Source organism: Tiliqua scincoides, chromosome 5, assembly GCF_035046505.1.
Source record: "Tiliqua scincoides isolate rTilSci1 chromosome 5, rTilSci1.hap2, whole genome shotgun sequence".
Classification (NCBI taxonomy): Eukaryota; Metazoa; Chordata; class Lepidosauria; order Squamata; family Scincidae; genus Tiliqua; species Tiliqua scincoides.
The window spans coordinates 117,780,802-117,795,713 of NC_089825.1; the positions used below are offsets into that span (position 1 = coordinate 117,780,802).

Here is a 14,912-nt window from a genome sequence, read left to right on the forward strand (position 1 = left end):
AACCCCCCGCCCCAGCTCACCCAACCAGGTCTCCGTGATACATACCAGGTCAGCCTTCTCGATCTTATTATTCACTGACCTGGCATTCAGAAGCAGCAGTTTCAGACTCAGGGGACTGTAGCCAGGCATGCCAAGGGTCAGAGGGATGAGAGGAGGGCCAGAAAGAGGGACAGTCTGTCTACGACTGACCCTCCTTCTCCTGTAACGTCCAGGCCAACCCCCACCACCATACCTTCCATGGCCCGTAACTCTAGTGATGGTGGCCTCCCTCCCCTCCCCTGAGCTCCCCCGTGGTGTCAGGCACATAATTCCGGCGGGACCGACCTACCAACCAACAACAGCCACAAATACAAAAATTAAAAACACACACACTCACAACAACCACCCAATGCAGCAACCCTCACCCCCCTCACACCGAGGCTTGGGCTGCTGCCAGCCTCTGCCTCTCTCTCACCGAGGCAGAGGTACTCTCATAGTCCATCCCTCCCTGCCCCCCTCCCACAGAGGCAGGTACACCAACAAACCCTCCTGGCCCGACTCTCACTCAGGCCAGGCAATCACATTCACACTAACACTCACTCAATTTAAAAGGCTGCTGCTGGTATGTTGACAGGCTCAGAGGCTCCTAAAATAAGGAGCAAGGGCATGGCTGGCACTTATCACTCCACAGGGAGATTGGCAGGGTGAATGGCGATGGCAGCAGCCGATGTTCCGGGCTCCAGGCTCCACTCCACAGGCGACAGGCAAAGAGCCCTTCGGCTCGCGCCTCTGGCAAGCCAGAGGGCTGAAGATGTTGCACCAACCTGCAGGAAGAGCCAAATGGAGCTGGGTCAGCCACAGGCCAGGTGTCCCCTGGGGACAAGGAGTCCTCCTCCTTCAGAGATGTCACCAGAAATGAGTTAGGGGAGAAACTGGGAATTGACAGCCCAATCCTATAGCCAGCAGTGCCCAGGGCTCCAGCAGCGCCACAATGGCGACTGCCAGATCCAGTGGGTACCTGGATATTGCCAGAGGTCTCCTCAGGTGAAGGGAGCATTAGCTCCCTTACCCCAGGTAGACAGCAGCTGGCAGCAATGGGTCTCCTTGCCTCTGTGCCCATGTTTGAGTGGGCACAGAACTGGAGCCTCCCTCCCACAGAGCCTCTCTCTGTCTCCGCCCTCCCTTCCCAGGCTGGTTCCTCCCATGCCCCACGCCCCACCCTCCCCCACCCCAAAAGCCCTTATTGCTGCCCAGAGATCTTACCTTGCTCCGGGCAGCGTCTATCCAGTGCTGGGCCAGCTCTGGTGGTCTGTCCTCACAGGATGCCATAAATGTGTTTTATGGCATGTTTATGACATCCAGCGCCAGTGCTGCAGCTCAGCCCCAGCATTGGAGGCCCATGGTAGGTAGGTAGGTAGGTAGGTAGGTAGGTAGGTAGGTTGATAGATGTGCTAAAAGTTTTGGGAAGCACTGGCTTTAAACCATTGATCCTTCAGCCTGTTCTTTCATTCTCACACAATGAATTCAACACTTTCTTGATCCTGGTAGGGTTAATTTTTTTTTCTGTTTGGGGTCTTTTTTCAACACTTTCTACAACCATTTGTTCTGAAAACTCTTCCCCCCCCCCATCACCACATTTCTGCCTCTAATCTAATTGTTTCTGTTTTGATTGGGTTTTCTTTCTAAGACTGCATTCATTTTTCAGCTTCTAGAGCTCTATGAGAATAACAGATCTGTTACTTTTTTCACCTTCCAGCATGCTCAGGTCACATTTTTTTTCACATTCTAGTGTGCTCACCATGCTAGCAATTTGAATTGTGAGCTCAGAGCTAGAAAAGATGGCCACCTCCATGCATTCATGTCTACTGTCAGGAGCATGGTGGCCTCCATACATTATGGCAGTTGTTCTCAAACTCTCTGGTAGTCTTTGCCACTAAGTCTTTGCAGACAGATTTCTGGAGGAAGGGTCCATCACAGGTTACAAGCCATGGTGTGTATGTGCAACCTCCTGATTTTGAAGTGGGTTACCTTGGAATGCCAGATGAAAGGGATGGCACTGGGATGCAGGTCTCTTGCAGCCCAATCCTATCCACACTTTCCTGGGAGTAAGCTCCATTGACTCTAATGGGACCTCCTTCTGAGTAGGCATGCATAGGATTGGGCTGTTGTTGTCTTGTGTGCTCCCTGAGGCATTTAGTGGGTCATTGTGAGATACAAGAAGCTGAACAAGATGGCCTGATCCAGCAGGGTTGTTCTTATGTTCTTAAGGCCAACAAAGATGGCAACAGGCAGGTATTTCAGTTGGTGACAAAACTGTTTTAAAATGTCCCCTATTTTAAAATGCAGGTCTTTTGTCTATTGAAGCTGGATGGCTTTTCTGAAACCATCGATCATTAAAGGATCATCATTGATGGATCATTAAAGGCTATTGGACAAAATCAACAGAAGAAGCAGAAACAAAGTCAGAGAATAGCTTCCTAAGTGACGGGCAGCACTTGCAGAAGCTGAGCTGTCCATGGTGCGTTGAATCCAGTCCAAGTAGGAGGTGATCCGGGTGTAGACACCAGGGTGGAAGGGTCTGGCACAACCCAGCCCAAAGCTGACAACTCCTGCCAGAAACCAGGTGTCTTTCCGTTTGCATACCAGAGGTCCCCCAGAGTCACCCTGGAAGGAGAAAGAGAAGGAAACAGAGACCTTCAGTGTCCTGAAGAGAGAACAGAAGGTAGATTATTTGTTATTTATTTTTTATTATTATTTTTATTTAATTATTTATTTTTTAAAAAATTATTTTTAAAAACCATGACATGACCCCTGTCCCGCCTGCTCCGCAGAGAAAAACCAAAACTTGCCAGGCTCAGGCAGCTTCTCAAAAGTTTCTATTTGTTGTTGGCAACCTTCAGTTTCGAAAGACTATGGTATCGCGCTCTGAATGGTGGTTCTAGAACAGCGTCTAGTGTGGCTGAAGAGGCCAATTCGGGAGTGACAATCCCTTCCACACTGGGAGCAAGTGCAGTCTGTCTCCCTGGCTGTGGGCCTTCCTTCTTTGCCTCTTTGCCTCAGTCTGTTGGCAAAGTGTCTCTTCAAACTGGGAAAGGCCATGCTGCACAGCCTGCCTCCAAGCAGAACACTCAGAGGCCAAGGTTTCCCATCTGTTGAGGTTCATTCCTAAGGCTTGCAGATCCCTCTTGCAGATATCCTTGTAGCGCAGCTGTGGTCTACCCATAGGGTGCTTTCCCTGCACAAGTTCTCCGTAGAGGAGATCCTTTGGGATCTGACCATCGTCCATTCTCAAAGAGATCATCGCCACTGAGCTGCATGAAATCCTCTGCCTCTGCTGGAGAGAAGGTGGAGTACCACAGGACATGAGGGATGCAAACATCGTCACACTGTACAAGAACAAAGGCGACAGGGGTGACTGCAATAACTACCATGGCATCTCTCTCCTTAGCCTTGTAGGAAAGCTGTTTGCCCAAGTTGCACTGAAGAGGCTCCAGGTACTTGCAGAGAGCATCTATCCAGAATCGCAGTGTGGATTCCGAGCCAACAGCTCCACCACCAAAAGTTTTTATACTATATATACTTTTTATGTATTTTAATATTGGCTAAATGAGTCAATGTAAAAAATATTTTAATATTGTACACTTCTTTGATCTTTTCAGATTGAAACTAATCTTTTAATCTAATCTTTTAAATGAATGAGTGAATGAATGAATGAAATTAGGGGTACAAAGTTTAATCAGTTAATCAACCAGAGTAATCCACTTAGAACACCTCTGATCTCTGAGAAAGAGTTTTCAAACATGTATTTATTTTTATTTTTACTGTGCATATTTGTAGAAAGTGAAGAAAGCAACCACCATTTTCAAAGGGGTATTCCGCATTTTCTCTTGTGTATGAGAGCCACAAAAATGTGCATTATCTAAAAACAATGGGAGTGTACTTGCTTTGGAAATGGGATTGACAAAAATAGGTACATACGATTTGTCAGTCACAATGCTTTTAATCGTCACAGCCCTAATTAAAATGCATTGAGGTTGTGTTCACCACTTGAAATTGCGTGCAGTTGTTTTCCCCTTTTATATCCCACCTTTGTTCCATCCTGGAACTCCCATTTTTTAACTGACCTGATTCATGGCCATTTGTCTACCTTTCAGCTCTTCCATGCCAGGGCTATTTGCTCTGGCGAAGACAGAAGAGGGGAGCCAATCCCCCAGACCTGGCACTGAACTTGGAAAGAGACTCCAGGGCACCAAAGATGCAAAAATATGGCATGCAAGTGACATAAAAGCACTATATTTTTTTAAAATCCTATATGGAAACACAATTAGAATAGCACTTCTGCCCAGTGCGGGAAGAACAATGCTTTAGCAGCACCAGAGGGCCCTCATGTTAGATAAGGGAGGGTCTCTGTGACCTCACATGATGAAAACTTCCTGCTGGAGCCAGAAATCTAGTTTCTCAACCCCTGTTAAGTTCCAGGATCAAACATGGCTCCTGAAAGCAGGCTCAGGTATAGACCTGATCAGTGCTAACCCACAGCTCTCCTGCAATCCCATCCTTGGGTTGCTTTAAGAACATAAACATAAGAAGAGCCCTGCTGGATCAGGCCAAAGGCCCACCTAGTCTAGCTTCCTGTATCTCACAATTGCCCACCAAATGCCCTAGGGAGCACACAAGACAACAAGCACAACCTGCGTCTCGGTGCTCTCCCCTGCATCTGGCAATCAGAGGCAGCCTGCCTCTAAAACCAAGAGCCTGCACATACCTACTATGACTTGTAACCTGCAATGAACTTTTCTTCTCCTTTGTTCCCAAAGACCCTTGATACACTCCCCTGAGCAACTCCTCTGACTTTACCTGGCAAGCATCCTTCTTTCCTTGTCGGAACCCAGCGCAGATCACATTTCTAAACATTTTCAGTTTGCCCTCTGGTGCCATGTCCATGCTGATGCCAGTTTTGTGGTAGAACATTCCTGCACATTCCTCATCCTTTAGGATTGGTACTGCTACCTCTCGCAGGGTCCGAGAGAGATAGGGGGCTGGTACAGGAAAAGAAAAGCCCTGAGTTCACTCACCCACTTACAACACAACCATCTAGTCAGAGGCAAACCTTGTGGAGTTCCATGGGGCTCACTCTCAGGTAAGAGTATATCCTCAGTATCCCTCAAATGGACCACTTACTTCAATTAACTTGACTTTTTTGAATGCTTTTTTTATTTTATGAGAATAAAGAAAACAAACAGAAAAAAGCAGAACATTATGTAGATGTAGTCAATTCAATTAACTTAATTTTAACATTAACAAATTTGGGTGTACTCCAGTGGTTTCCAAGCTTTTTACTACCTGGACCACTTTTTAAAACAACACTCTGTCGGGACTCATCTAGGTTTACCAGTTTTTTTTAAAAAAAGGAGATATAGAAAAAATATTTTTTTATTATTTATAAGTAGTAATAACCAGAAAAAGACCCTAACCACACTTTCCTGAGAGTAAGCCCCACTGAACAAAATAGGACTTACTTCTAAGTAGACCTGGTTAAGATTATGCCCTCAATCAGGCAACTTTTCTCCAGTTCAGCATATATCAGAAATGGGTAGAGATGGATAAACAGGCCACTGCTCCCCTCTACTCCTTCTCTAAGACAGAAAGCTTTACTCTGAGGAAGGAAGAGAATATCAAGGAGCCTTCTGAGCAAAGCACAGGGTCTCTTCCATGGCAGAAAATGACACACAGAGCTTCCTTCTCTGGGACTTGGAGGGTGGATTGGGTTTCCTGCATATTAAATCATTTTGATTTACAGATAGCAGCTATATGGGATCAGAGACTGCTTGGTTTCACAAGCAAAACAGGAAGAGTTAAAAATCTCTTTTACAGAATTTTTTTTAAGGTTTCAAGAAGAAGGGAAAGAAAAAGGAACACCTGTGCAAAAAGCACTGTGAGGCTCCTATTTTGACTGGTTCTTAAGGGTTAGGGATATAATTTGCAACCTGTTGTTACAGGTCCCACTTGCACAGATCTAATTCCCTAAAACCCATGCCTCCTCACCCCTCCTTTAACCCTTCCCTCTCATGGCACTGGGCTGCTGGAGGCACTGATTTTCCCATGGTGCCTCTATCTGCCCCCTGACAATCCACTGAGTGCAACCTATACGGAGGATTCAGGTCACCCTGGTCAGATGGGTGGACACAATATGGGCCTTCAGCCAGTGCCCCATCTGGCCAACCATCAACACTATCCCTGCCCCCTCACCTAAATCTCCCAAACCACCACCTCCTATACACACACACCTGAATTGACAAGACCCCCCAGCTCATTCGTACCATTTTCAAAAGGTAAGCCCCAGCCAGTCACCCAGCATACTGTCCCCACAGGGAAAAAGTTGGGATCTGAAGTCTTGGGTAGGCAGATTGGCAAGATGGTTCGAGAAAAATTGACTGGCATCTCCAGCCACATTAAAGCAATATCGCCACTGAAACTCAACTCAGTGAAATCTGGATTTAAGATGATTTGGTTGACAGCAGATGAGACCATCGTGGGTGGGGGGTTGAGGATGTCGTACTCGCCCAGATTGACTCGGAACAAGGATGCATTCTGTGAGCTGGAAGAACCAAAGAAAAATCAGAATCTGCAGCAGTGAAAAGGCCAGAGGCCCAAGTCTTGAGCTGAGCCCAAGTTGAGGAAAGGCGGCCCAACAGTGAGGTCAGCTGAAAAAGTTGCTTTGAGAGAAGGGCTGGGGGAGAAGTAGTAAAGTGGTACAGGGCACCCTGCATCCCACATCCACTCACCACCTCTCCCAGCCTGCCACCTGCCCAACCACTGCCCGATCCTTGCACATTCTCTTTTAACACTACAAAAGAAGAGGGTGAGGACTGATAGGGCACTGACCTCCTTCTCCAATGTCAGCACCAAGGATTGAGGTGATGGCATTAGAGAGGCTTGCCAGCATGATCACAGTGTGCCCAGGGCCCTCCACCTCCTGCACTGCTGCTGGTTGTAAACTTGCAGGCTCCCAGCTAGCAGGATGCTGGGACAGGACTGCTCCATACCCAACACCCCTCCTGCCAAGGCCTGATCCCTTTATCACCAGCAATAGTGGGGGATCACGATTTACAAATTATGCCATTTGGGCATCACCAACAATGAATTACTGATCCTTGTCTCCCCCTTCAATACATATTGCCCCTCTGTCTCCCCCTAGTGGAGGACAATAACAAGGCCCCCTGAGGTCTTCAGCACATGCTTTTCCACACACTTACTCAAGAAAGCAATGAGCAGCTGTCACCACCCACTGGGATGAGATGAGGCTTCCACCACACAGGTGTAGTCCGTTAAATTGGATGTTGACTTGCCACGGCCATTCGCCTTCATCACATATCTGGCCCCCAACAATTCGAGGGGAGTACACTTTGGGTCGGGTAAAGCACGAGAGACATGGAAGAGAGCAGAAAGGTTTGAATCTGGTTCAGGAACATGACAGAGCCAGAGATTTAAAAACCTCTCCCCGCTCTGCTGTAGCCCTTCTCCAAATTGGGTCTCCCCTGCCTGCTGTTTTTGTATTTTAAAAAAAAACAGGCACATAAAGTGCAAATATAATGTGTACTTTAGATATATAGGAATTTTCTTATGGGTTTAAAGGAAATATCACCTAGGTGGTTGGCAACCTTCAGTCTCGAAAGACTATGGTATAAGCCTACAGCACCCGGTATTCCCAGGCAGTCTCCCATCCAAGTACTAACCAGGCCTGACCCTGCTTAGCTTCCGAGATCAGATCGGGCATGTGCAGGGTAACAGAGTGCCTATCACCTAGTTACGCATGCTCTTTGAAGATCGTTTGGGGTACAATGGCAGGTCTGCCTGTCCCTTCCCCAACCCCAAGAACCTTTTCTCACCTCTGTGAGGGGGCCTGTTTCCAGCACCTATAAGAAGAAAGGAACAAAAGTCAACAGTGCAGAACAGGAGGCTGTGCGCATTAGAAAACGGTTGCCAGACTTCTTGGCTTTGCGCTGATCCTGATTCAGCAGATATAGTCTGTAAGCAACCCACAGGGTTTATTTACTTATTTTTCACATTTTTATGCCGCCCTTCCTCCGAGGAGCTCAGGGAGGTGCACAAGGTTCCTTTCCGCCTTTAATCCTCACAGCAACCCTGTGAGGGAGGCGACGCTGAGTGATAGTGACTGGCCCAAAGTCACCCAGGAAGCTTTATGGCTGAGTCTGAACCTGGATCTTCCAGGTCTAAGTTAGTCCAACTCCCAAACCTCTACACCATCCTGGTTCTCAGAATGGTGAGCAGCTTTCTTTTAAACCTACAGTGATGAGAAATGGTGGGAAATGGTTACTGATTCTTAGCTGGAATCTTCTTAGCCCTTTTTTGAGCCCATACAGATGGGTGGCCTTGTGTTTCCTAAGGCAGCCTTGGATCGTAGTAAAAGCATTCACTCCAAACTACTGGAAGGATCTGTGCAGATTCTGGCAACGGTAACAGGACCATCAATAGCCCCTTGATCCCCAACCCATCCCTGCTGTATTCTGTAATACTGGATATAATGCATAACTGAGTTGTTGTATTCCAAAGGATTTGAACCTGAATCTTCCAGGTCTTGTCCAGCTCCCAAACCACTACACCATCCTGGCTCTCAACTGCCAACCTGGTCAGTGGCGACATGTGGCTGTGTCTGGGCTGCGACAGGATAGGCAACTGAAAGCCTCAACGGAACACAAAATGAGATTTCTAGTACAGTGCTGGAATGGATCTGTCTCTGGGGAGTGATGACCAGCAACTCCAATCAGCATTGCATTACAGATATGGGAGCAGAGAAGTAACTCAAACTTTCATGGAACGTGCAGGGGCAGAAATTTTCAGGCATCCCTCTCCAGTTCCTGAGCTCCTTGCTGTGACTCCCTGCCCTCTCAAGGAATCCTTCCTCCCAGATCTTTCCACTGCTCCTACCTACTAGATCTCCCCTCAAACCCAGGAATCCTGATTCTTTCCTTCCCCAGAAGGGTTAGAATTGATTGCACAGGTGGGGCAGAGAACTATCCTGTCTTCTCCCACATCATTTAGGTGATGCACACGCATACACTCCTCCGGGTCACTCACCTTTCAGCGACAGAAGTAGCAGAAGCACAATCCGGGAATAGCAGAAACCCAGCATGGTCTGTGCAGCTCTAGAGATAATCCAGCTGTGATGCCAAGCAGGGAAGGAGAGAAAATGCTGGGCTGGGAGGGGGGCTGAGATCAAGCACCTTTTAGCAGGACAAAAGCAGCAGCCTCTGGGGTCAGCCAAATACCAGAGAGGCTGCCAACCCACAAAACCTGAGCTGTTAAGTAGAACAGAGAACTTCAGTATGCCATTGGTCAGTGGAAACTTTTTTTTCAGGGCAACTAGACTTCATGGAAGCAGCCCAATTCACACAGCCTGGGACTGTAGCAGGGATAGCCTTAAGGCAGCAACCCTATGCACGCTTTCCGGAGAGTAAGCTCCACTGACTTACTTTTGAGTAGACAGGCATACATTTTTGCTTTAAAGCCCCCTCTCTTGGGAGTAAACCACTGAGGGCGCAATCCTAACCCCTTATGTCAGTGCTTTCCAGCCAATGGGACGTGTGCTGCATCCTGCAGTTGGGTATCACTCATGGAGGCCTCCACAAAGTAAGGGAATGTTTGTTCCCTTACCTCAGAGCTGCATTGCCCTTTTGTCAGTGCTGGAAAACAATGGCATAAGAAGTTAGGATTGCGCCCTGAGACGTGTTAGTGAAGCACTCTAAGTGAAGCCCCTTAAAATAAGCTTGTATCCACTGAACCCAGAGGCAGCACACAAATGTAGCCGCTGTCTGCCATGAATTTGTCCAGTCCCCTTGAAAGCCGTCCTAGCTAATGGCCATCACAACATCTTGTGGCAACCGGTTCCATTTATCCGTTTATGGCTAAGTCCGAACCTGGATCTTCCAGGTCTAAGTTAGTCCAACTCCCAAACCGCTACACCATCCTGGTTCTCAGAATGGTGAGTTCTGCACGATGTGAAAAAGTACCTTTTTACATTTCTTTAAGTATAGGTATTCTTTCTTAGGACAGTATCTATCCTAAGGGCGCAATCCTAGCCAACTTTCCAGCACTGACCTAGCCGTAATGCAGACCCAAGGTAAGGTAACAAACATGTGCTTAACTTGAGGAGGACTCCTTGACTGCCTCCCCACTGCAGGATGGAGTGTAAACCACATTGGCACAGCTATGTCCGTGCTGGAAAGTTGGTAGAATTGTGCCCTAAATCCCCCAGCAGTCCATTGCATCAGATGACCTCTGGTTTTAGTATTGTGCAAGAAGGAGAAAACTTCTCTCTCTCTCCCTCCACACCATGAATAATTTTAGAAGACTCTATCATGTCTTGCCTTGATCATTTGCCTTGATTTCTGCAAATGCCTCTCACATCCCAAATGGCAGGAGGTCTGGTCTAGAGGGTAGAGCCTCCATTTGCCTGAAGATAACATCCACAAGGTCGCCAGTTTGAGGCCACCGGCACCGTGCGACTTTGAAGCAGCTGACAAGCTGAAGCCGAGCTATTCCATCTGCTCTGAGCGTGGGAGGATGGAGGCCAGAATGTGAAACCAGATCAGAGTGAAACATCTGGACTGTTGTGGTTCTTGAAAGATAGAACCTTCTTTCAATTGTAAAAATCCCTCCGGGGATTTAAATTAGCCTGCCTATGTAAACCGCCTTGAATAAAGTCTTGAATAAAGACCAAGAAAGGCGGTATATAAATACCTGTATTATTATTATTATTATTATTATTATTATTATTATTATTATTATTATTATTATTATTCCCACCCCACCAGCTGTATATTGGCTAACCATTCCTTCCACCCTCCGTTTTCTCCAAGTTACCCATACAAGAGACATGAAGGAAATATGTACTGCAACTCCATTCATAGGATAGAGAGGCACTGTCTCAGTCACTACACTCTCTCCCTCATTGTGGCATTTGAGGAGAATGAAGGAGGACACTGGAGGAGCACCAAGATTGCAGCACCCTCTGTCACCCAATGCTTACTGAGCATCAAGGTCCAGGGACAATGTGTTGCAGCTGCTGGCTATAATTCATGACTGTCCCCATATCTCTCTTGGTTCTTCTCAGGCAGCTCTCCAACAGGTCAAGTCAAGCACCACCTACATTGCACACGAGACCTATAGCATGACTACTAGCAGGTGGCATATCTTTTGCAATCTACTTGACCCAGTTATGTATCAGTGAAGCCACACACCCATCAAGAGGAATGACCTGTTTCACTGCTGCCTATCACACAACTTTCAGAGGCACAGAAGCCCTACAAGAAAGTTGGTAACCTCATCTACATGTCTGTCTTTCACTAAAAGCTTGCACTTTGTCGCCAATGTTTCTTTGCTCCTGAGGGTTAGTGGGCAGCTCTCCCTATCACCCAGACTAGTTATTGCTCACCTCCAGTGGCCTCAGGATGGAAAAGGGGGCCAAAAGCGTCTTTGCTATCTGTGCAAGTCCCCCACCCTCTGGGCACCTGAGCTCCAGCAAGGGTGAGAGGGCAGGCTCCTCTGAGCTCACAAGCAGCTAGGTCACTGCTGCTATGATGAAAGAGGCAATCAGTTTGGGAAAGGGGTAGACAAGGAGGTATGCTGGAGCACAAACTGTTGTCCTCCTGACCTTCAAAAGCTTTTTAAAAGAAGCGAATTCCTAACATACAACAGGCTGGGGAGAACTTTTAGCCTCGAGTGTAGTGGGGACTCAAGCAATGAACCTTGATGTGAAAATGGCTACAAAGTACATCTTTGGTGAGGGGATTTAGGTACCTGACTTTTTGTTAAAGTCCCCTTAGTTCCTGTTTTGATAACACTACACGGAGTCTTAGGGAAGCAGGCTAATTGTACACATGCTCAGAAGTACCCTTTGGAGAAGCTGCTTCGCATCCCACAGGGAAATGCACTCTGCATGTTCTCAGAGGCACTTCATGCATGGCTTCTTGTTTGAGCCCACTTGTGACATTGTAGTGTACTTTGAGGGGCATGCCCTGGACCACGGACGCAGTTGCGTGCAACAGCTAAATGTCTTGTTTCACCCTGCCTGGCAGAGGGTTAGCACCTCCAAGTGTATTAGTCAGGAAAGGCAACAGAAAGATTGGCATGATAAATCTGTTCATGACAGAAAAAAAACGACTGAGAAAGAAGGCTATGCGAGAGGCTATGAGAGAGTCCTGAAGATATGATTCATACCCTTTTCTTGGCTGTACAAGAACAGTGCACAGCTTTCTGTGAAGTGAGCAAGATGACTTCTACAGCCTTTGAACAGCGGGGGGGGGGGGTCACCAAATTCTAATAGTGAGATATCTTGTTCTTAAAATGCTCTATAGGGATCATCTGCAGGTTAATTTTGTATGTTTATTCAATCCTAACAACATTGTTCTTTGTATCCTATATAACAACTCACAATCCACATACACTTTTCTGCTTCATTTCTATTGTTCTAATACTGCAGATACAAAAAGCAGATACAACAACAACAACAACAACAACAACAATAATAACAACAAGTATTTATATACTGTACTGCCTTTCTGGTCATCAGACTCCTCTGACTTTATTCAAGGCGCTTTACATAGGCAGGCGTTTCTAAATCCCTCAAGGGGATTTTTACAATCATAGAGGTTCTCTCTTTCAAGAACCAACAACATTTCAGAATGGATCTTCCTGGTTTGGTCTCACTTCTGGCAATATACAGAAAGTACCCAGGGATGCTTCTTTTAGGGTGCTGGGTCACTTAATCAGTAGAATTCAGCAGTACAGCTTTGCCTAGCCTGTACCACTTTAAGGCTGAATGAGACAGGGAAGAGTTTGCGTGTTTGAAATAGCAAGGGAGGTGGATTTCCCTCCACATAAAAAACTAGTATGCCTGGGAGAAAGGTCAGACTAGCCTTACACCTGCCATATTTTGTTTTAACATGCAGGATTGTGGTATTTGTGCTCATTGATGGGGAACCCTCCTCCTCTAAAGTAGTACAGTCCTAGCATAATGCTTATCACTTGATTCTGTTGACAGTATCAGATAGGTCAGTATTTTTCAAACTGTGGGTCGGGACCCACTAAGTGTGCCGTGAGTCAATTTCAGGTGGGTCCCCATTCATTTCAATGTGTATTTTATTTTTAATATATTAGACTTGATGTTACCATGGTATGTGACTGTGTGTACTTTTAACAGGCTTTTGTATATATGCTTTTAGCAATGGTAGCTAATGAAGCTTACAACTAAGTAAGCGTGGATAGTTGGCAACCTTCAGTCTCGGAAGACTATGGTATCGCGCTCTGAATGGTGGTTCTGGAACAGTGTCTAGTGTGGCTGAATCAGAAAAGCCAGGTGTCATTGTCCTAACATTCCAGGTGCCCAGTTATAGGGCAGGAGTTTTCTTTTTTCTGTTGCCTGGTGCAGAGTTGTCAATCCGCTTGTCAGTTTTCACCCTAAACCCCATGCACCCCATGATGTTAACGGACCGTGGCGAGGCAGCACCTTACTGGCTGGGGACTGCCCAGCTTAAGGCAAGCGGTAGCTGCCCAATGAGATGCAATGACCTCTCCCACCACTGGAAGCAGCCCCTGGCGTCACGCTCTACGCCAATCAAGCAGAAGACTTATAACCCGTAAACTGCTGCTTCCCGTGTTGTGCCAACGCCGTATGGCAAAGTTGGAGTGTCCTCTCCAGTGCGCGAAGCCTGGGTAAAGTAGGAATGGAAGATAGGCTGTTACCCATGCAGCAAATCCCCCCTCTCCATGTCTCTGAAATGATCCAATGGAAAGGCAGAAGCCAATACGGTTGGTTCCAGCGGCGTTGCAAGAGTTGCCAGAACGTGACTGTGTTCAGCCATGAACTGCCACAGGGACTCCGGCTCCGGATTTTGCCTCAAGGTTGACTCCTGAAGCCTTTTCCATAACTGGATGTAGCCACAAGGCAGTGGAGGTTTGAGGTCAGAGTTTCCTTCTCTCAGATGAGCTGCCTTCCCAAGCTAATGAGTCCCATCTACCTGGTGGCTGTTTAGTCGCCTCTTACGACAAGTAGAGCCAAATTTATACTTATTTATAAATTACAAATTTATACAAATTTATACTTATTGTAAACTTCTGACTTATTTACTTTATTTATTGGATATTTATTGAATTAATTGATTTGATTTTGTCATGCGGGGGATGTTAAAAATTTCCCTGCGTGATGATGTCACTTCCAGCCATGATGTCACTTCCAGGCTAATGACATCACAGCCATGCATGCAGGGAAAGCATTCATCTGGAACCCTCAGCTTCCTTCCAACAACAGGCTCTGTGCGAAGCAGGGGTCATGAGTGAGAAAACCCCATCTGCCTGCCCTCAAAAAGGCTGCATGCTTACCCAGGAGTAAGCCCCACTGACTTTCATGGGGGTTACTTCTGAGTAGACAATGCACAGGCTTGGGCTCCAAGAGACACAATGCAACAACATGGAGAAGGCCTTTTAAATGACCCTCTCAAGATGGCGGTGGCGTCAGGCACTTTATAAAACTTGACCTTCTCAAGATGGCAGCCTTCAGGCTACGTTCCCAGCTCACCGGAAACCGGATGTGTCCTTTCCTAAAAGCATTCCGGCTGCTCAGCTCTCCTTTCAGGCCGTGCTATCGTTTTGTTCTCTCATGGACGCTCAAGGCTTGCCTGAACGTGACGGTAGAGCCTCTGCCCTTCCGAAGATCCAGAAATAAGGGAAGCTTCTGTATGAAAACAGGGCTGGGATGAGGGAAATCAGAACAGACCGAGCCCATGACCTTTCCAACATGGCCGTTGTTTCATGCGCCCTTCTCAATATGGCGGTACGAGTCCGTCAATATTTTCCTTCCCCCTCTTCCCGGTCTCTATGGTTCCTTCCGTGCGTTCTTTCGCCCCTCTGATGCG

General features: G+C 47.0%; 1 protein-coding gene across 1 annotated transcript; it reads right to left on the minus strand.

Moving 5' to 3' along the window:
- Positions 1-615: 615 nt before the first annotated feature.
- On the minus strand, positions 616-9,133 carry LOC136653433 (serine protease 27-like). Its single transcript, XM_066630330.1, has 7 exons — positions 9,079-9,133; positions 7,820-7,895; positions 7,236-7,436; positions 6,300-6,577; positions 4,837-5,018; positions 2,466-2,643; positions 616-803 (listed from the first exon to the last, which is right to left on the minus strand). Exons 1-7 carry the CDS (start codon positions 9,131-9,133, stop codon positions 616-618), a joined length of 1,158 nt encoding a protein of 385 aa, XP_066486427.1.
- Positions 9,134-14,912: the final 5,779 nt, after the last annotated feature.